Source organism: Spizellomyces punctatus (assembly GCF_000182565.1).
Source record: "Spizellomyces punctatus DAOM BR117 chromosome Unknown supercont1.1, whole genome shotgun sequence".
NCBI classification, from domain to species: Eukaryota; Fungi; Chytridiomycota; class Chytridiomycetes; order Spizellomycetales; family Spizellomycetaceae; genus Spizellomyces; species Spizellomyces punctatus.
Window position 1 is genome coordinate 1,678,254 of NW_015971537.1, and position 19,393 is coordinate 1,697,646.

General features: G+C 47.7%; 10 protein-coding genes across 11 annotated transcripts; 5 read left to right on the forward strand and 5 right to left on the reverse strand.

Annotated features, from left to right (window-relative positions):
* Nucleotides 1-33: 33 nt before the first annotated feature.
* SPPG_00645 (ATP synthase F1, epsilon subunit) lies at nucleotides 34-1,787 on the reverse strand. The gene is made up of 5 exons (XM_016748972.1): nucleotides 1,670-1,787; nucleotides 1,538-1,608; nucleotides 971-1,124; nucleotides 811-899; nucleotides 34-737 (listed from the first exon to the last, which is right to left on the reverse strand). The coding sequence occupies exons 1-5, from the start codon at nucleotides 1,719-1,721 to the stop codon at nucleotides 612-614; spliced, it is 492 nt and encodes a 163-aa protein (XP_016612997.1). The 5' UTR covers nucleotides 1,722-1,787; the 3' UTR covers nucleotides 34-611.
* Nucleotides 1,788-1,907: 120 nt separating this feature from the next.
* Nucleotides 1,908-4,733, forward strand: SPPG_00646 (uncharacterized protein). Its single transcript, XM_016748973.1, has 14 exons — nucleotides 1,908-2,017; nucleotides 2,083-2,168; nucleotides 2,245-2,349; nucleotides 2,419-2,571; nucleotides 2,646-2,786; nucleotides 2,845-2,948; nucleotides 3,024-3,256; nucleotides 3,310-3,546; nucleotides 3,612-3,667; nucleotides 3,729-3,929; nucleotides 3,983-4,060; nucleotides 4,112-4,270; nucleotides 4,335-4,475; nucleotides 4,540-4,733. Exons 1-14 carry the CDS (start codon nucleotides 1,921-1,923, stop codon nucleotides 4,678-4,680), a joined length of 1,932 nt encoding a protein of 643 aa, XP_016612998.1. The 5' UTR covers nucleotides 1,908-1,920; the 3' UTR covers nucleotides 4,681-4,733.
* Nucleotides 4,734-5,651: 918 nt separating this feature from the next.
* SPPG_00648 (uncharacterized protein) lies at nucleotides 5,652-6,231 on the forward strand. The gene is made up of 3 exons (XM_016748974.1): nucleotides 5,652-5,779; nucleotides 5,848-5,920; nucleotides 5,977-6,231. Exons 1-3 carry the CDS (start codon nucleotides 5,676-5,678, stop codon nucleotides 6,055-6,057), a joined length of 258 nt encoding a protein of 85 aa, XP_016612999.1. The 5' UTR covers nucleotides 5,652-5,675; the 3' UTR covers nucleotides 6,058-6,231.
* Nucleotides 6,110-8,670, reverse strand: SPPG_00649. Of its 2 annotated transcripts, none has more exons than XM_016748976.1 (9): nucleotides 8,321-8,670; nucleotides 7,305-8,244; nucleotides 7,159-7,248; nucleotides 6,951-7,089; nucleotides 6,782-6,898; nucleotides 6,627-6,723; nucleotides 6,454-6,550; nucleotides 6,353-6,391; nucleotides 6,110-6,286 (listed from the first exon to the last, which is right to left on the reverse strand). In XM_016748976.1, exons 1-9 carry the CDS (start codon nucleotides 8,595-8,597, stop codon nucleotides 6,205-6,207), a joined length of 1,878 nt encoding a protein of 625 aa, XP_016613001.1. In that variant the 5' UTR covers nucleotides 8,598-8,670; the 3' UTR covers nucleotides 6,110-6,204. The 2 variants fall into 2 exon arrangements, with proteins under 2 accessions (XP_016613001.1, XP_016613000.1); XM_016748975.1 differs by having other exon boundaries at nucleotides 8,302-8,670.
* Nucleotides 8,337-9,797, forward strand: SPPG_00650 (uncharacterized protein). The gene is made up of 2 exons (XM_016748977.1): nucleotides 8,337-9,242; nucleotides 9,306-9,797. Exons 1-2 carry the CDS (start codon nucleotides 8,838-8,840, stop codon nucleotides 9,594-9,596), a joined length of 696 nt encoding a protein of 231 aa, XP_016613002.1. The 5' UTR covers nucleotides 8,337-8,837; the 3' UTR covers nucleotides 9,597-9,797.
* Nucleotides 9,600-11,835, reverse strand: SPPG_00651 (uncharacterized protein). Its single transcript, XM_016748978.1, has 3 exons — nucleotides 11,173-11,835; nucleotides 10,394-11,100; nucleotides 9,600-10,323 (listed from the first exon to the last, which is right to left on the reverse strand). Exons 1-3 carry the CDS (start codon nucleotides 11,236-11,238, stop codon nucleotides 9,804-9,806), a joined length of 1,293 nt encoding a protein of 430 aa, XP_016613003.1. The 5' UTR covers nucleotides 11,239-11,835; the 3' UTR covers nucleotides 9,600-9,803.
* Nucleotides 11,633-14,178, forward strand: SPPG_00652 (uncharacterized protein). The gene is made up of 8 exons (XM_016748979.1): nucleotides 11,633-11,893; nucleotides 11,982-12,669; nucleotides 12,754-13,005; nucleotides 13,076-13,221; nucleotides 13,278-13,326; nucleotides 13,390-13,553; nucleotides 13,619-13,702; nucleotides 13,764-14,178. The coding sequence occupies exons 3-8, from the start codon at nucleotides 12,891-12,893 to the stop codon at nucleotides 13,800-13,802; spliced, it is 597 nt and encodes a 198-aa protein (XP_016613004.1). The 5' UTR covers nucleotides 11,633-11,893; nucleotides 11,982-12,669; nucleotides 12,754-12,890; the 3' UTR covers nucleotides 13,803-14,178.
* On the reverse strand, nucleotides 13,920-15,330 carry SPPG_00653 (snoRNA-binding rRNA-processing protein IMP4). Its single transcript, XM_016748980.1, has 6 exons — nucleotides 15,088-15,330; nucleotides 14,913-14,993; nucleotides 14,607-14,849; nucleotides 14,393-14,547; nucleotides 14,165-14,330; nucleotides 13,920-14,103 (listed from the first exon to the last, which is right to left on the reverse strand). The coding sequence occupies exons 1-6, from the start codon at nucleotides 15,197-15,199 to the stop codon at nucleotides 14,003-14,005; spliced, it is 858 nt and encodes a 285-aa protein (XP_016613005.1). The 5' UTR covers nucleotides 15,200-15,330; the 3' UTR covers nucleotides 13,920-14,002.
* Nucleotides 15,331-15,460: 130 nt separating this feature from the next.
* Nucleotides 15,461-17,699, forward strand: SPPG_00654 (origin recognition complex subunit 1). The gene is made up of 8 exons (XM_016748981.1): nucleotides 15,461-15,614; nucleotides 15,676-15,917; nucleotides 15,982-16,178; nucleotides 16,239-16,321; nucleotides 16,386-16,555; nucleotides 16,625-16,794; nucleotides 16,858-17,252; nucleotides 17,325-17,699. Exons 1-8 carry the CDS (start codon nucleotides 15,486-15,488, stop codon nucleotides 17,553-17,555), a joined length of 1,617 nt encoding a protein of 538 aa, XP_016613006.1. The 5' UTR covers nucleotides 15,461-15,485; the 3' UTR covers nucleotides 17,556-17,699.
* On the reverse strand, nucleotides 17,623-19,371 carry SPPG_00655 (uncharacterized protein). Its single transcript, XM_016748982.1, has one exon. The coding sequence runs from the start codon at nucleotides 19,115-19,117 to the stop codon at nucleotides 17,999-18,001; it is 1,119 nt and encodes a 372-aa protein (XP_016613007.1). The 5' UTR covers nucleotides 19,118-19,371; the 3' UTR covers nucleotides 17,623-17,998.
* Between the last annotated feature and the right edge of the window lie 22 nt (nucleotides 19,372-19,393).

Consider the following 19,393-nt stretch of genomic DNA (forward strand, 5'->3'; position numbering starts at 1 on the left):
TGTCACGTGATCATGATATAACATGCCAGCGACGTTTCGATCAAACACAGATACCAAGTATTTTACTTGCATTCATGTAATTTCTGTGGTTGGAGAGGCGACTACGTCTGTGGTTACAAGCCAGCAGTTATTGCTTATTGGAGATATTTAAAAAAAGCTACAGATCCATCAGACCTAATGAAACCTGATGCCAACGAGTTCTCGGCTCATATCATTCAAAGGAACAGCGTCCGTTGAGCAGAGTGTAGGTTGCCCGTATCTGTCTCGCTTCCGAGTTTAAGAAAGTGGGACGTGCAACGCAGCGGGATTACAGAGGTACCCTTCCGCAACGTTCCACACGATGGACTACCAGGAGAAAAGCGAGCATTGAAATCCTCGCTCGCATATCCTCCGCGGTTTGCTCTAGCTTTGTGTCTGAGCCTGAGGCCATAACACTGACCACAGGCAATGAGCAAAGCCAAATCACATGACAAAAAAATAGAATGAGATAATGCTCAATTGAATGCACAATATATCAGGTCCCCCATCTCGGGAAAAAGCAAGATGTTTCATCAGATCGGTGAAGCATCATTGTGGGTATTCACAATCCCGTCGTTATATTCAGATGCAATCTATTTGGACGCAGTGGCCAAGATCGCCTCGTATACCTCGAGTTCGATTTTGGCTGCCAGCCTCTCTTGTTCAGTGGGCGCGGAAGTTGTGCGGCGGGTAGCATCATCGGCGGCACGACGAGCAGCCTGATTATTGATTCATGAGCGGCTCCGCCTCCGACCAGCATGAAAATTGACAACTAACATAGTGAACACTCACATCAAAATCTATGTCCTCAACAGGGAAGGCCTCCACGGCATTGATATTGAGCGTTGAGTCTGGGTTAATGATAGCAAAGCCACCGCTTGCTGAACACCCGAGAAAAGGTATGATGAGAAAAGCATATGAAGGAACAAAGTAAAAGAGACCACTAACACACCGAAGACCTTTCTTGGCTTATCCGAGGAAGAAAAAATCTCGATAACACCGGGCTTCAATTGAGCCACAGTAGGTACGTGGTCAGCGAGAATACCCATATCGCCCTCTGTGGATGACAAGTTCACTTGCGTGGCTTCCACATTCTTAAGAATTGACTATGCATCGACCAAAAGCACATCAAGATTTAGCTTATCGTTTCCACAAGTTCCTTTTACAACAAAATCGAATAGGGTTGAACTGACGTCCCTGCCTCTCTAGGGTACGGATGCCGGTGGTCTAGAAGTCTGCTATGCTATACGCACATCCCCAAAACCACTTCATCGATGGCCGATAACCCTGCATCATTTGTACCGGTTCCAGGCGGAGACCAAGCAGTGCTCTCGACATAGATGCGGATGCGATGATCCCAGGGTAACATACATTCTCCTTCGTGCCCCGCCATTAACTTGAATGTACAGCGGACGTTCTCTCTACCAATTCCACGCTACCAGGCGAGATTTCACTCGCACAGACGCTATCGGCGCCATCTTCTTTACACACTAGTGTAATCCTCTTCACCCAGACCTACCTCATGCGGGAGAGCAAAGTTCAACAGCAACTTCCCGGCAGCCGGAGTGGCATCGGTTGCGTAGGAACGGGCTGCACACCAGAAATGTTAACCAGTGCACAAATACTTCATCTTTCACCTGTTTTGACATACCCGCAACGTTTCTCAAGATGGGACGAGCGACACGAGTTGCGTAACGGTACATGGTGCGGAAATCAGCCTGTGCTTGTCGAACTATGATGCAGCGGAGGTCTGCAAACGTCGGCTGCTTGCGGGAAGATGTGGCGCGGCAGGACACATATGGATTGATGAGTCATGTGACTGCACGTGAACGGATTACGGAAGACGTGTTCCAAGGACGAAGGCTAGTGTTCAGATCGTTTTTACCAGCGTCAACCAGAAGGATGCCACCAAAGAAGAAAGGAAAGGGAAAGAAAAAAAGCAAGAAGGAGTTAGAGAAGGAGAGGTTATTGGAAGAAGAGCGCTTGAGAGCGGAAGAGGGTTCGTGCTGAGAGTCTTTGTATTCGTCATCTTGAGAAATCCTGATTTTTTGTAAACTGCAATAGAGGCACGATTGGCTGAGCAGCAGAGAAAAGAGCTTGAGCTTAGAGAGAGCCAGCAACGGGAAGCTTTAGAAGCGCTTTTTCGGCAGGTGGGTTCCTGTAACCATTTGGTATAGTTATGTGCCACATTGCAAACTACCCTCGCCCATTTTCGGCGGAATATAGGAGCAAGAGCGGTTCAAGACGGAGGCGGAGGCTCTTGCCAGTCTGATGGAAAGCCAATTGGCCGAACTGACTGCTGTGGATGAGGAGCGACATAGGGAAATGGAGGTACTTGATCCAGTACAGAGAACAACGAGTAACCTCGTGTCAATGACCTGAATGTTCCGCTGCATGTAGTGGCAAACTTTGCTGGAATGCCGCCCACTGCCCAATCCGCAAAAGGAACGCGAAGTAAACACATACCTAGACCTTTGGTCTGCTGAGGACCTTAATATAGAAGAAGGATCACCATTAGTGCCACTTTTCAGCGAACTTCCGGCTGCGGAGATCGTGAGTACACATCATTAGAACATTCTGTTGATCTATGATCTACCGGACAAGAATACTCAGTAATTGAATTGCAGTTGTGCTCCCAAATAGAGCAGGAACTTTCTGGTGCTGGAGCGAATGATGATGCATACAAGAACAGGCTTACCCAACATTTGTTGCGTTTGCGGACACTGATTCATGACAAGTGGGATTCCGCAACTTCGCAAATTCTGCAGGTACATCTGGAGATTAGGTGTCCCATAGCTAGCCCATCATTGACCTCTGAGAGTAAAGCACGTTGACCAATTTTCCAGAGAACCTAATGAGAACTTTCAATTGGCGGCTACAACGCAAGACTATGCGTTCGGCGTTTGGGGTAATTTGACAAAGAACCCACGGTAGGAGCTGTTTCACTTCATTTTCGGCATGCGAGTGGTCGTCGTCTTACAAAAGACGCCGTTGCCTCCCTGCAGTTACAAAACTATTGAGTTCGCAGAGCGAAAGTTGACCACCAGTTTGCCAAAACCTCTCGTGCTATCAAATGTTGCCATTCGCATGCTCCTTGAATCCAGCTTTAGCGCACCCGTCCCTTACGAAAAGCAGAACGGTAGTCGGAATCTGTCTGTCATCGGACCAGTACTGCTTTTCGACCTGCTCGAAATGCCCGATCCAGCCAAAACGGTAGATACATGGACGATTCGACCCAGTATGTTCCAGACTGTCGAGTCAACTTCAGAACCTTTGATTCACATAGGATAGTCTTGTCCAAGCAGGGAAAGCCCAAGCGAATATCTTACCCGTTTAAGAAAGATTTGACAGAAGTTCCCGAGGAGGAGCAAGAAGAGGCGGCGGATGCCTCTATCTGGCCCATGCTTGTTACATACTCTCTGGATCCTGGATGCTTTGCCAACGCTGACGCTGCTACAGTGAGATGGTGGAATGAGGAGGAAAAGATGTGGGATGATGAAGGAATATCTGATGTGGAGATTGAAGCAGGTTAGTTCCACCTTAAGCTTGTCAACTACGTCGCGAAATGCTTAAATCTTTGCTGTTTTGCTAAGACGCGGGCCTGGTGAAATTCCGTACCATACACTTTGCACCTACCGCAACAGTTCAAGTGAGAATAATAATGCATCTCCGGATAATGATTTGGCTGTATACCCTGACTACAATTCCAGGGCACTTACGCAGAATTTCCCCTACGGGACTGGGATATTCATCCGTCTGGTCCAAACAGCGCCATCATTCACATTCGAGGGACGTTGAGCGATATCAAAATTGAAATTGGGGAAGGGAACTGTCGATTGATGAGCCCACACTCAGAATACACTGAATCGCATTTAGGGGATCGGTGGATGTCGCCACCGATGCTTTTCAAGGTTGGAACGCAAGTCATGGTTCATTGTATCTCGTAACTGATGGGATCAGATAGACATTGTCGAGAATGGGACTGAAATTCATTGGACCAACAAGCATGAAGGGGGTGGAAATAGCAGATCTAATACTAAAGGTGCGTTCTAATGGGGATACACCGAACATTTACTCAAGATCGTTTGAATAGAATCCGGCAGTCGAAGACATGTGCATCATTGGAATAGGCGCGTTTGCTTCCCATCTTGCATTCCGTCGTAGTCCGAGCAACCGTCATATGTCAAGCTCTAAATGCGTCTTCCAGTTTCGACCATATGAGGCAGAAGATGAATGGCCTCTGCCTGATGAGGTTTGGCAGCGTTGGTGTTTAGGCTACCTGGTCAGTCAAACTTAGAGTCGCCGGTGGGTTTCAGGCGGAATGGCAAAGCGTTGTATTCGATGTAAACTGGAGAGTAGGCGAAGCCACTCAAGCAGCCGGCTTCATTGCGAGCCACGGTCAAGCCATTACGGACTCCACCACATTTATTGTCAACTCGGAGGACAACAAGGGCACGGTACGAGTTTGAGTATCTACTATAACATTATTTGATACTGAACACGTCATAAACAATTGTATAGATTCATTCCACAACATATCATCTCCTCCAAGAATCCATCGCATCACCCAAAGGAACTGACAGTTCTCCCGAGAGCTCTCCTTTGTTTAGCAAAACAGTCAGGCAGATATTAGGCATTACAAGACTCATGTGCTTCTCTTAAGCGTATAATTAGAAACAGTTTATGCTGTGCAATCAGCAAAGCTATTTGCCGAACAGATTTACAAGGGACACCACACAGAGAAGCACCACGGCAAGCTTTTTGCAAACCTGTCCCTAGTGTATGTCGACATCTGAATCATATCTGTGGGTTCAAGTCGTATAAGCATACACTGTCATGATCTCAAAAAAACATCGGCGTACCCCGGAATGTGATATCCGACAATGCTGCGTCTCCCTAGAAACATATCAGAATTCTTCAATTCCGTGCTAATGAACCTTGTCAATATCTACGCTCACCAATCATTTCCCCAACAACAAAGAATCCTCCAATTTTGATTCCCTCAACTACCAGCTTTCCAGTCTGTCGAAGCGTTACCTTCCTCCATTCTCCGGTGCGAATCATTTTGGTGGATCTCTGCAATCCTGTGAGCCCTTCACTGAGGTTTGGAATTCCGATATTGTTGTATGTGGCGACCGTTTTGAAAAATTCAACGCCGACCTTGGTGTAGTAGATAACAGGATCTACAAACCCTAATGGTGGCAAGTTGACAGGTGAGCGGAAATTTAAGGAAACTTTACGGTATCTCAGAAAGAGAACGCACTCCCTTCAACTCCGACCCAATACGGGAGGATAGGACTAAATCAGAGGGCCTAGCCTTCTATTTTCTCTTTCTATTCATCTGAACAAACTCACGTGTGGCGCTCTCCAATGTTTTCGAAAGGGCGGTTGGATTCAGTCTTTGCATCGAAATATTTCGACAGATGATCTTCTTGCTTGAAGGGAGGTTAATGAATGGTAACATGCGGTACATACTCGTCTTCTTTGCAGGAAGGTTTGGAGGGCAGTGAGCACACGCCAGCGTTTGCATTACGTGATTAAAACTCACGTGCTCGATCGCCTGTGTGACAGCAAATAACACCATGGCAACAAGACTAGCCCAGAGGCCAAAGATCCGCCCTCGCAAGCGTCAACGCCGACTAGTCAATTTCACCGTGATGCGACCGATTGACAGAATTAAGAAGCCGTTGGTCTTGCGACCCCCAAAGGTCATGTCGGCCACTCCGTGTGCCGTTGAAGTTGCCACGCTTTTCAACTGCTGGTGAGTTGTTCAGCCTGCCATGATCCTTTATGCGACGGTTACATAATTGACGCAATGCACACTGGTAGGCGGGCCCTGAGCGTTGACTCGAAACAGTGTGCGGATTCAGCAAAATCTCTCATGACATGCATGGCCGCACAAGTGAGTGATAACTGTGACCTTCCGTGGTTACCTGCGACTAATGCTTTGGCTGATAGGGCAAGTCAACTGGGTCGTCCCGATCTGTCGACCAAATCAATTTCTGGTTGGCAAAAGCACGTAGAAAGAAGCAGCTATAGAACAGTAGTTCCCAATCAACCTTCGCCCTCCACTTACAACCGCTAGATCACCTTCCAAACTACCATCTGTAATTTATCACCCTGTCCTTAACAATATTTGCAAATACATTTTGAGTTTACAAAGACGACGGTGCATGACGAAGACTGCTATACAGTCATCATCGTGTCTCTGAGGGCGTCCCGAGCCGTACGGTCAGTTATGATAGGGAACGCGACAACATTTGCCATACTGGACATTGGAAATTGCGTTACGTGATGTATCAAGACAACAAAGGGGGAAGGACGGATAACTTACTATAATCCGACGGCGATTGACATTGCTCGTGTCATCATACTAGCAGACAGTCCATGAGAATTGAAATGAAGCGTTTGTCTTGACCTCAGAAAGTGTCTTACTCTATTCCGAAAGCCGTCCCGCTAGAGGTAGCATCTTTTGCAAGCGCTGCCATCACCCCTCGCACTCCAATGCCACCAGGTACCAACCAGATAATGCCTTAAAAGCCAGGTTTAGTCAATCGTTTTGCAGCCGTTGAAAACATAGAACTGGCTTGTGATTTTTTCTCCCTCACCTGCCAAGGTTGCTCCGACCGCAATCTCATTCTTTCGTCGGGCGTAAAGGTTTGCAGCCATAGCAATCGAGAAAGCTGCCATACCCGCGGTAATGTCCTTTTAGGGCGGCAAAATGAGCTGTGCGTAAATCGTGTGACTTCAACATTATCCTTACGCTGTTGAACCATTGACTCGCAAGCAAACTGACACAGTAGCCTAAGAGGGAGGCTAAGCTCATATGTGGCCATTGCCACGGATATGCCCGAAGATTGATCATGATGGAAATATTCATCTACTAGAAATAAGCTTCTCGGATTGACTTATAACGGTATAAGAGCACTCACCGGAATCCATAGTGGCAGCCGCCAGAAGTCTATGGCGGTTCTTCCTGGTACTGGACATGCATCAATGCCTGAGTCCTCCCATGCATCGAAGAGTTCGAATAAGTGAACGGCGATGCGAGACCCGGTAGACAGACCATATCTGGACCGGCAGAAGGTAATGATATGAATCCCGAGATCGCCATTACTGCAAGTGTGTCCGGCATCTTACCCAAGTTTAAGTGCTCGGATAAATGCTTGAAACATCCGCACTGATCCGGCCACAGGGTTCGAGCTACCTACCTCCAGCATACCTAAAGTGCTACAAGACATTTAATGTACTGAGGCATCTCTTGCAGCATGGCACGCTGAACTCACATAGCAGTTCCCGGTAACAGTTGACACACCCCACCAAGGCTAACCACTTCGTGGCAAAGGCCCTTTCCCGTACCAGAAATAGCACTCCAGAAACCAAATGGCTCTATGAACCGGGCAATTGCTGCTACTGCCATTGCCGCTAATAACTCGACTGCTCCCTCGAGGCCAAACAAATCAGACAAATAGAGGCAAAAGCTTGTGAACGCTCCCAAAAACAATGCTGCTAGTCCGTCCGCCCAGGAGCCTTTGAATAATAGCACCACGATCACCCCGCTTTGCATTGCCCCTGCCATAATGCGTAAGAAACGGTGATAGTCCCCTGGAGATGTCATGATAGTCTCCAACTCTGCAAGACAGCAGTCCATGTCCACATCTGATGGTTTCTCAGGTGTTGATGGGCGATCTGGGCGATCCGATACAGGGGCGCGACCAAGTTCCACAGCATCAGCTACTCGATTACTGTGTTGTATCGTCATGGACGACACAGACACCTTTCCTTTTTCGCTAGCCGAACTCATCCTGCGTGAGTTGGACGATCCACCTTTGTTGAATACTCCTAGCTTAGAAGCCCGTCTAGCAAGTTGGTCTACATCGTGTAGTTTTCCGATATGTACAGCGTAACAGTATGACAAGTATTGGACCCTGCAGGGATGTCGTGCAGATCCGTCGCCGATAGCGACCATTAAAGTAGTTGGTAAGCAAAATAGTGAGATGGGAATGTTCAACTCCTCAGCAGCGTGCGCTATTCGGTGTTCTACTCGGTATAATGGTGCACCATAACTGGATAACCCCATCGCCAACCCACATAGCATGTCTGCCTCCCGGCTGTCGCGGGGTGCGCCTGTTGAGGACCATGGTATAGGAAGTCGGCTAAACGAGGGCGCACTGATTGGGTGAGGAAAGTAGCCTGCGCTGGTGTTGAAGCTAGCAGATCTGGATACTGGAAACCTCAACGGGTTAGAGTGCTAGGGGCGGGAAACGCGCTAAGCCCGCTTACCCAACCGCGAAGGACGCACCAGACTTCATCAAAACCTGCTCTAAAAGATTGGATGTTGAAGGCCGTGCACTAAAGGACTTGGACAGCCTTCTACGTAACCCTCCAAATCCTCCCTGGGTTGCGGAAGAGCTGACAGATGCCGATGAGCCATACTGAGATGGAGCTGGTGTCTTCCTGTGCTCTCTGCTCAGCTCGGTGATATCCCCCAGATTGTCCTCCGCTTCGTCCGCTTCAGCTACGCTTGCCTCGAGGTCTTCGAGGGGTACGTACACTCGCTCTATATTGGAACGTGGCATACTTGATGCTTGTTAGTCGATATCTAGTTGGGTGTGAGAGTGACGGATTTTTGGACCAGTAGGTTACTCGTCATTTGATAAGCTATAAATAGTACGGATGCGTAGAACTGACAGTGCCAGTGGGGGTTATGACGAATTCCGGAAGAACGAGAGTCTCTTCCAGTCATTGACAACCTTACCAAGAGAACAGTTCTCATAGCTTTAAAAACCAGCTAGACGAATACTGCCTGCTACGGAAAGATGCGTCATCCTTCTTACCCTTCTCAAAACCTTGATGGAAGCAAAACCAAATCCTATAGCAACCTCTACAGTGGGCCCTCTTCCAATGATCTCTACAGGCCGCCATCAACCGGCTCACTTTACAGTGCACCTTCTTCCAATTCCCTTTTCCAAGCTCCTCCAGCGGGCGACAAGCAACAGAGTACTGGCAATCCTGGACAGCTTGGCGCGGGAAGCTATAATTATTACAAGAGCAGTGGAGGAAATTCCGGATTTGCTGCTGGAGGCAGTTTGCCCAATGTGAATGACCCGGAAGCTGGTTTGGATAGCGATGAACCCCATCTGGAAAGAGGACGTCGTCCATCCATGCTTCAAGTTTTTGGAAGCGAGCTGAAAAAGAGCTGGGCGAGTCTTGGAAGTCTAACGGTAATGTGTTCTGATATGCACTTTTACCACTGTTCGGTTGCTAAACTTGAAACACTTCTGAAGGCACAAGCTGCTACTGCTCTTATGGGTACGAATAATCCCCTTAGCCGTGAAAGCAGTTCCACTGATATCCTACCTGGGTCTGGATATACTCCTCGCGGGTATGACGAAGAATCCGGTGCGTCGGTGAATGCCGGTAACCCCAATCTGGACAGTAATATGCCGGGCGGTCTTTTTTCGTACCTCTCCTCGCCAAGAGGTTCCATTGTGGCAACGGATCAGCACATCCTTCCTCGCCATACTAGTAGTCGTCAACAAGCAGCGGGAAGAAAACAGAGCATTTTGCCCTCCTGAATATCGGTGTAAAGAGTGTCAATTTTCGTGCATGTATATCAATTGACATTTGGGGTTATATACCAGACTGCTGGCATTGAGACATGATACCCATACGGCTGATAAATAGGAGCTTCTACACAATTGTTTTTTGTGATGGGTTCATGTTTGTTATGTTGTAAAGAAGTGCCCTATAAGTTATCACACGTGTTCTATATTCACCATGCGTTATTTCCGTACGTCCAAAACCCGCAGCTTGTCCTTGAAATCATCCCAATCCACATATGCCCCTTTCAGATGCCTATCGCCTGACGCAGCGTCGAACTCAGCGCGCCCGTGCAGTACTCTTCTATTTGCGAAAATTACGCAATCTCCAGGTTGCAGCAGCATCCTGTACGTCAATTTTGGGTCACGCAGTATTTCCTCAAACTTGGCAAAAGCTTTGTAGAAAGGTCCCACCAAGTGCTCTTCTGCTTCAAGCGGACCTTGGAAAGGAGGGGCATAATAGACCATCCTTTGCTCGTTTAAGTCGTCTTCGACAATCGTGGGACGTCGGAAATGCATGTGGTGCCCGTCATTAATATAATGAAAAGTAACCGGGACCTGCGTGAGTACGCTATAGTCCTCCGGATGCATTGTCTTAAGAATCTCAACGGCTTTGAAGGAATCAAGAAAGATGGATTCACCGCCGGTCACCGAGTTTTTGAGACAGTGAAGGAACTGGAGACCTGGCGGCGCTTCAAAGTACCTAAGAAAGACCACAGACAAAATCATCAGGATTTTCGCTTGATGACCACTTGGGAAAACAACAATCGTACATGAGATCCATGTGAAGCCCTAAATCCAATGATGTGTATGCGATATTCTTGGCATCTGGAATACTTTTCACGTCCCAGGAAGTCCCATAAAATGTCTCACGAATACACCCAAACCTCCGTCCGATATTCTCCACCTCCTTATCCTTCGTCGGGGCATTCCGAATAAAGCATAATCCGTAATCCCGAAGTTCCTCCAAAGCTTTCCGGAGTCCGTCATTAGAAGAGATAAAATGTTGATAGTCCACCGAGCGCTTCCTCTGATCATACATATCGCCATCCCAGTATACAGGTTTGAAGAGTGCGTTGCGTCGTTGGCGGACCGCCTGAGGGGAATAATCTTGCTTCTGAAGCCAAGCAACATCCACTACACTTGTGTGGGCTTCAGAACGAGATCTGTGATTTGCATGGGGGCGGAGACTTCCGCTTGGCCACTTGATTTCAAGGTGCGGACCATTCCCACCTTCGACTATCGAGATAGACTCGGGCTTAATGGAAAGGGCAACATCCCCGGAAGAATGCAATTTTTGACGATTTGAAGGGTGGACGCACAGTGGGCATTGACAGTTATCTCTTAACCAAGAATAGTTAAATTTACTACACGAGGGTGAGGCCGAAGGACCCCACTGAATTTCAATGTGAGTGTCCTTGCGGTCAACCTTGATCTTGCTTGCTATTGTAGAGTGGAATGTGCGAATACCATGTTGATGCTGCAAAACAAAAAGAAGGTAAATACGGGACGGTTCCTTTCCGCAATACTGGAGCAGACTTTTAACACGCACGATGAATTGTCCATGTCGTAGCGCACCGCACAGGAGGACGCTCGCCTTGGTCAATCGCTTCAGCATGCTGTCGGTGGATGAACGGAGCGCGGGAATGGCCACCGCGTGCTCTACTCTCCCGTGGTTTGATTTTCAATGAAAGCTGTAAGATGTGCTCCTTTGTATATACCAATCCAATTACTGGACAATTCACACTATAGCTGTTTCCTTTGAATCGTTTCTATATTATCGGGCATTGTTGTATTGCATAATTAGAGCTGCGGATGTGCATCCTAATCCTACAGAAACATCCCGTCCTTGCCCATGTTAGCTAACAATTTCAGCCTAACAGTTGATGTGCTTCTTTAGCTATCTGACGAATGACTGGAGCGTCCGCCGAGCCAGTGGCATCCAACTCCATGATGCTGCCTTCGTCATGTGGAAGCACGCGATTAAAGGCTCCGATTGTAGCGGAGACCATGAGGATGATAGATTGCTGTATCTGCTTGCGACAGGAGCGTCCACGGCGGCAGTTGCTTCATCCACTACCTTGGCCACGCAGTCCAGCTGACGTTGACCTACTGGAAGCTTGCTGCCGCCTTCTACAACCGGAGCATCGAGTTTTCTGGACAGTGACGACACGTAATCTTTAAACCCTACCACATCGTCTGTGCATATGTATTGTATGCTAGCTTCCCGCGAATGGTGCTGATAAACACGATGACTCCTGCCAAATCATTTGGTATGATCGCAGCGTCTTCAAACCTAGTAAAGCTCAATCGCGATGGTCAACCCCATTACTGACGTCGGACGTTTGAATAATGCGAAAGGGCGGTGACGAGAGTTGACTTTCTCAAACCAGTGCAACCCACAATGCCAAAGATTTTCGCGAGGTTTTATTTCAGCGGCAAATCCGACTCTTACATCGCACCCATGGAGTGCCCTGAACGCAATCTCGCCTGCTGAGGGCCAGAACTGTTTAGGGAATCATCTCGAGTGGCAGCAAAAACCACAGCCGAGTGGCTTTGTACAAGATCGACTTCATTGTCGACAGGAGCCTTTACTCTCTCGGCCGAAACTCGACTGGTAATAACGGAGCAGGGCAGTCTAAATGATACCTAGGACTGTATAGAGTGCTGATGTTGAACAGAAGAGACAGGACGGCGCTTGAGAAGTGCCCCTCTGCCTGGTGTAGCAAGTATTTAAGATGGCCTCCTTGTACTCAAATACGCATGGATTTCTCCGTTTTCATCCGGGTTTTAAGATGAGTAGTCTTTGCAATACGCCTATGGCCAACTCTCCTCCTCGTGTAGAGCACATGGAGCATATTCCAAAATGTTCCCGCAACCGTCGTAAACCAGCACGTTGAGATGCTGCACGCAAAAGTAGCGTGTGCGGTCTTTGTTCTGAATAACATTGCCGTCCTGGATACATACTTGTATGCAAAACGACGTCGTATTGTCCGCGGAGAACTGTTAGTTATTTTCATGCACAGATTTGCAGCTGGTAGAAGACACTGTAAGCACTCCTAGTTGTGATTCTTATCATGGGCTGTTCCATCATATCCTTTAATAGCGACCTTGGCCTCTCCTCGTTGACCAGGATATCTACTCCGGACATGCAAGACATTTAATGCCATAATCCATCGGTCACGGGCTTCGGACAAGGTGATGAGTCAACTGTCGTGTGCGAACCTTCTTGAACAATTCCTTTCAATTCTCAGTCGCTACCTATAGAACATGGCAGTCGACGCAAGCAAAAAGCTGTCCGCAGAAGAATACGATAAGCTCAGTGAAGCTGATCGGGAGGCGTATGACAAGGCAAGAAAAGAAAAGGAAGATGCAGAACAAGCAAGTCTGTTGGTATTGTTTAACGAAGATGTCATGACATCTCCCTAACGCCCGTTTGATATCGCTCTAAACAGGTCTTCCATACACTTGGAAGCAGACCCTGCAGGAGGTCGACATTACTGTACAGGTACCAAAGGGCATCAAGGGGCGAGAACTCAACGTGCTCATCCAGAAGCGACGACTGAAAGCGGGTTTGAAGGGCCAGGATCCTATCCTGGAGGTAAATAGTTGTCAACTTCGTGCTCTGTCCTTGCCTCAGCCAACGAAAACCAATAGGGAGAATTATGTAATGACATCAAAGTAGACGATAGCACATGGACTTTGGGTATGACTTGCGAGCTCGACTCTGAACTGACAATGCATGTCTCACTCCTGACTACACGTACAGATAATGGTGAACTCTTGATACATCTGGAGAAAGTAAATCAGATGGAATGGTGGAAGAACGTGTTAACACACCACCCGGAGATCGATACGACCAAGATCCAGCCGGAGAATTCTAAATTGTCGGATTTAGATGGAGAGACCAGGGCAATGGTGGAAAAGATGATGGTAGATAGTCAAATGCCGCTTGATTGGTACCGTCCCTTTCGCTGAAGTGTCTACCTTGGTGCCAGTTTGATCAGCAGCAGAAGCAAATGGGAAAGCCAACCAGCGATGAAAGAAAAAAAGCGGAGATGCTAAAGAAATTCCAGGAACAAGTGCGTGAATGATGTTTTGCTGCAACAGCGTCATTTGTGGCTAACTAGAGCCCTGAATTAGCATCCCGAAATGGACTTTAGCAATGCAAAGTTCAGCTGATCGTCGGGCGCAATACTGGGATCCATTGTATATGAATCTTCCTGGAAATTGTAAAGCAAGTGAAACGAATTTGAAAACCACATGGTTTGCCCCGAGAGCAAAACTCTTACGAAAACATCGTCGATGTGCAAGGGATGAATATTCAATACTAACGAAAGATCTAAAATGCATAAATTACAAAAGACTACATAGTTGCCTATTTACAAGAAATCGCGCTTCTTCGCGGTGCGTTGATATGGTCTAAACACCCATTCGGTGTCTGCCTCCGTGATATCCACTGTTCCCAGCTTGATTTCGTATACTAAACATGATGCATCCAGTTAGCTTCATTGCTTTCATGATGGGTACAGAAGTATACGTACATCGCATCTCAAAACGAGGTCCAACCTCAGCCAATTGGACTTCGTTCCCGATTTTATGGTAGACATGATGTCTGAATGATATAAAGTCGCTCTCATTCGCAAAAGTCATTACACGCTTGCTGTCCTCCTTCGGGACTGGGAATAGATATTTCAAGATGTTTTGCGCCTAATGCAATAACGCGTGAGCACGCCGTCCTGTCCATATTCGAGGATAAGCCAAGAACGTACCCGATTTCCCAGCTTCGAGTTGAAGTTGTGAAATATTAAATGTGGATACTGTTCGGACACTGTGCCCCTGTCCGCGATATCATGGCGCAAGACGACGTTGTGAAGGGTAAAGAAAGCGGTTGGACCATATGGAAAGTGGCACACCACCATACCATCTACAGAACAGGATACTCAGTAGCGGAACTATAGAGAACAGGTCATCAGTTTCACAGACCTGGTTGGCCCCTGTGCTCATGCAGAATGATGAGATCCGTAGCGTCATTGCTGCGACAGGCGTCAACAATTTCTTTCAGTACGTAATTACCACGATTGATTCGTTGCGAATTCGGAAACATTAGGCGCATTTCCTTTGCAAACTGTTGCAGACGACTGCTTGGGTCGCGGGAAGTTGTAATAAGAATTTTGGGATCGTGGACGCCGGCCTGGGCATACTCGTCATCGATGTGGTTTGTAGGCACTGTAGATGGATGTCAATTCCTACCACTAGCAGTGGAGTTAAAGTTTCCTATAATACACTGACCATTCTGGTTCTCGTCATACTGCAGTTCTTTCCTCAACTCTTCAGCTTCCTGTCGTAAAGACCCTGATAATGGCTTCCCCGCTAAAGCACAAGAGATCAAGACCAGTCAGTCTCAATGCCGACACTATCTCATACACAAATCAAACTATTATGGCACTGGTTTGGTATAACCTACACTCCAAAGCCTCTCGTAGCTCTTGTTTACGCTCATATATTTGCCGATCTTTCGTTTCCAGAGCTTTACGGTACAGGTACTCCCTCCGCATTCGAGTTTGTCTACGGATCATATTGCAGGTTCGACTTCTATAACCACGGAGATACAATATATAGAGGCGGATTGGAGGTCTCTTTCACGATAAGGGTTGGCCGTTACAGGCCCGTACAATGTCAACTAAAAAAAGAAAATGACGCTGGTGGACGGACGTTGAACAATCATCGGCAACAAGAAATATAACCAAAATTACGTGAGCATCTTTTGGTTCCATCCACAATGTGGCACAGCGTTGTCCGAAATCCGACCATTGTTCCTTCCTCCTCTTCACAGATCTCGTGAACCTGGTAGGCATTGGAAAGATGGTCCAAACAACGTGCCAAAATGGTACCACGCCGGTTCGACGGAGTGCTCGCCGTCGATCATATAAGAACCTACAAGAAAGGTTAGAGAGGTTGGCCGACGAGATGGAGACTGACGATGAAGATAAGGTGAGCATAGCGGTTTCCAAAATCCACTTGTACGTGATAGAATCTCAATGCCCAAACTTAGGACTTTTCGCCACCGAAGGAAGATCTTAGAGATGAAATCCTAACCGACGATGATGCCTTGGAGGATACCGAACAAAAGGGCAGAAAAACAAGAGGAAGTAAAAGTGTGGCAACGCCTCGGAAACGAGCGCGACAAGTCAGCAGCACCCGCACACCATCAAAGTTGTACACGCCGAGAAATAAAGTCGGAACTCGTACACCTTCATCGCGCATCCCAAACACACCCACCCTGGGATCTGGGCGGTACGTGATGTTTCGCGCATATGATCGTACCATAGGAGCTATTCATATCTGACCGGGCCATTAGAAGGTGGAAACTCTCTGCGACTCCTCTTCCAGAAAGATTGCAGGAACGGAGTACACCACGATCCGAGTTTGAAAAAGCTCGGGAGCGATTACACGTTTCAGTCGTTCCCGATGCTTTACCCTGTCGAGAAACAGAGTTTGCGGAAATATACGGTCACGTTGAGAGTGCTATCAACGAAGGAACGGGCTGCTGTGTGTGTATGTAAGTCAGTTGATGTGATGAAGTTGATCTATAAGAGTTAATGCATTTGCGGATAGATATATCTGGTGTTCCGGGGACAGGGAAGACTGCCACGGTGCACCGGGTTATGCGCGCTTTGAGCGAGGCAGCAGAACAAGAGGTGTTAAGCATTGTGTCTGTTATTCTCAGTAAGAACTGCCCGAGCTGACTGCATTTCATTGAAGGAAATCCCACCATTTCAATTTGTTGAAATCAACGGCATGAAGCTGACCGAACCATCACAGTCATATTCGCTACTTTTGGAAGTTCTAACGGGCCAAAAATTCAGCGCTGCACATGCCGGGAATCTTTTAGAGAAGCGATTCAACACAGCGTCACCAGATCGACAGTCTGTGTAGGTTGCAATCGCTTTACATTGACATTTATTTTTATATGGTACTAACCTGTCATGATGCGTGTTTAGCGTTGTGCTAATGGACGAACTGGACCTTCTTGTAACAAAGAATCAGACGGTTATGTACAACTTCTTCAATTGGCCGAATCTCGCTCATTCTCGACTGATTGTGGTAGCGGTTGCAAATACTATGGACCTTCCTGAGCGAATGCTGACCAATAGGGTCTCTAGTCGACTGGGTACTGGACATTCTATCATATCTGCAGGGTTGTGTTAACTTGCTAACCGTGGTGATCATGTAGGGCTGACGCGAATAAATTTTCAACCGTACACCCATCAGCAACTGATTGAAATTGTCCAATCCCGCTTGGAACGAGTCCGATGCTTCGAAAAAGACGCCATCGTACTTTGCGCCAGAAAGGTCGGCGCTATATCCGGGGATGCAAGAAGGGCGCTCGACATTTGTCGAAGAGGGGTGGAGATATTGGAGGCTACACTACGAGATGCGGAAGCTGCTGGCAAGCCATTGGACCAGAAAATGGTTACGATGGCGGTCATTGACCGCGCAGTGAAGGAGATGTTTGCGTCGCCGGCTGTTCAGTCTGTGCAGAGAGCTAGTACCCATCAGCGGTTATTCTTGGTTGCAATTGTTCGAAATGTTAGAAGGGGGGGAACAGCGGAAGTAGAGTATGGACAGGTGAGTGTCACTACGAAGAGATGGTCGTAGTTCCCATTCATGAAGCTCAATGACCTTTTTCACGGTACATAGGTAGCGGATGAACACATCCGATTATGCAAACTCGGGAACATCCAGAATCCAAATCCATCAGATCTCATTGCTGTGTGCGCGCAGTTGGCAACATGCCGGCTTTTGCTTGTGGAAATGAGTCGCGCAGGTGATCGACGCCAACGAATTCGACTCAATGTTAACGAAGAGGACGTGATCACAGCCGTACGGAATGGGGGGGAAGAATGGCTTCGGAGACTAGTTGAAGCCTGAAATTAAGAACGAGTTGGTATTATAGGATAAGAAGGCACAGCTAGCTGTGCAACTACTGTTGACTGTGGTTAAAATATTTGTAGCATATGATTTCTTTTAATGTAAATACATTTTGGCTATTTTGAAAGAGCAGACCAAGATAAAGGATAAAAAATTGAGTGAATGCGTCACATTGATGAATAATTCAAAGCAGTTGAACATAAGATGCATGCGGCTACCGAATCACTTCTTCCCCATGCCCCAACACTCTCCACTTATGCTTGAAATCTAATGTCATATGATATACGTCCCGCAGGACAGACGTGAAACCAGAAAGTGGCCGTTGGAGGATCTCCGTAGAATAACGAAATTTGTGCAGGATGAAGGTTATCGCAGCCGTAGCGTGCACGAATTACGATGACCTCGGATATCTTTCTCCCATCACATGAATCCATTGGCTAAAACTAATCAGAGCTTGATTGCCGCTTCCTCCTGGACAAAGGCGGTGTCGTCCTCAAGCCCAACACCTCCGCTGCCTTTTCATTTGCGACCTCCACCAACCCCAGCTTCCTAATTGCCTTTCCAGTGACTCCCGCAGGTGGTAACCCCAGCAATTTGGAAGACTTGACGTTGGGTGCAACAGGGGGATCGAAGACCAAAACTTTTTCGCTTCCTGGTTGCGACACGAGATCCGATTTCATTACCGCATCCCCGCTTGGTGGGCCGGTGGTTCGCTGGCCGTAGGTGATTTTGCGGTACACCATGCGCATGAGAAGGGCGAACCAGTAGAATTGGAGCGCACCGTGGGCATACGCGAGGACGGGAAGGAGGTAGAAAATGGGAATAGGGAGGCCTTGATTCGTCGCCACGGGTGCGAAATACCGCAAATGGGTCTGCATGTGCCATAATATCCAAATGTTCCCCAATACCCTACTGATAAAGAATCCAATCACAAAAGCCGCTTCGTTCAACTTGTACGCATTCCCTGTCTTCCAACCCCTCTCAGCCATCAGAAATCGCACATTCAAGAACGGTGTAGTGATTTCATTATTAAGGAGCAGGCCCATGTAGAATGTTCCATAGTGGTATGTCACGCCGAGATAATATGCAACAATGATGACGGCGTGGTGGATGAACATGGATGTGACCGGCGCCGAGGTGAGCGATTGATTTGCAAGAACGAGAAAGCGGTAGTAACAGAGTCGGAGGAGATCAAAGAGGAGATAGCCGAGCGTGACGCCGAGGTAAAAATCACACACGTTCGAGCGGAGATACCCATAGTCCTCTGGCCGAACCAACAGGTGCTTTTCCGCAATGACCCAATGCACACACCCACAACAAGCAAGCAAAGCATGCACGATTGATACAGTCCTATTCGCCCATTCTTCTACTGACTGTGGGGAAGCTGTGAGCGGCAGGAAAGGGAGAGAGTATGGTGCTGTCGGCGTTAGAAGTCTCCGGGCAACCTTGTAGGCAATAAAGAAAAGAGAAGCCCAGGAGACGACGAGGTGGGGAAAAGCAAGGCTAGGATTCGTGATCGTCGAGTGCTGATAGCGGTCAACAGTGGAAAGAAGTTGGAGCATCGTTGTCTCAAGTTAGTGTGATATGAACGAGATGACACTGGGCAGCGAATATCCCCGTGTCAAAGGGTATTGCGATAGAATAGAAAACAACCAACAAAAGAGCTATCCTGTCCGCTTCCTTTTGGGCTGCCTCTGCTCTTTAAGCGTAAAAAACGGTTCTAAAAAAAGAAAAACAAAATGAACAAGTCTCCCCCAAGCCCACAAAAACGCGGCAGCCCGAGGGGCCGAAATGAGGGTCGCAAAAGGGCCGACAGCCGCGTGTGATCCTCAAATCGA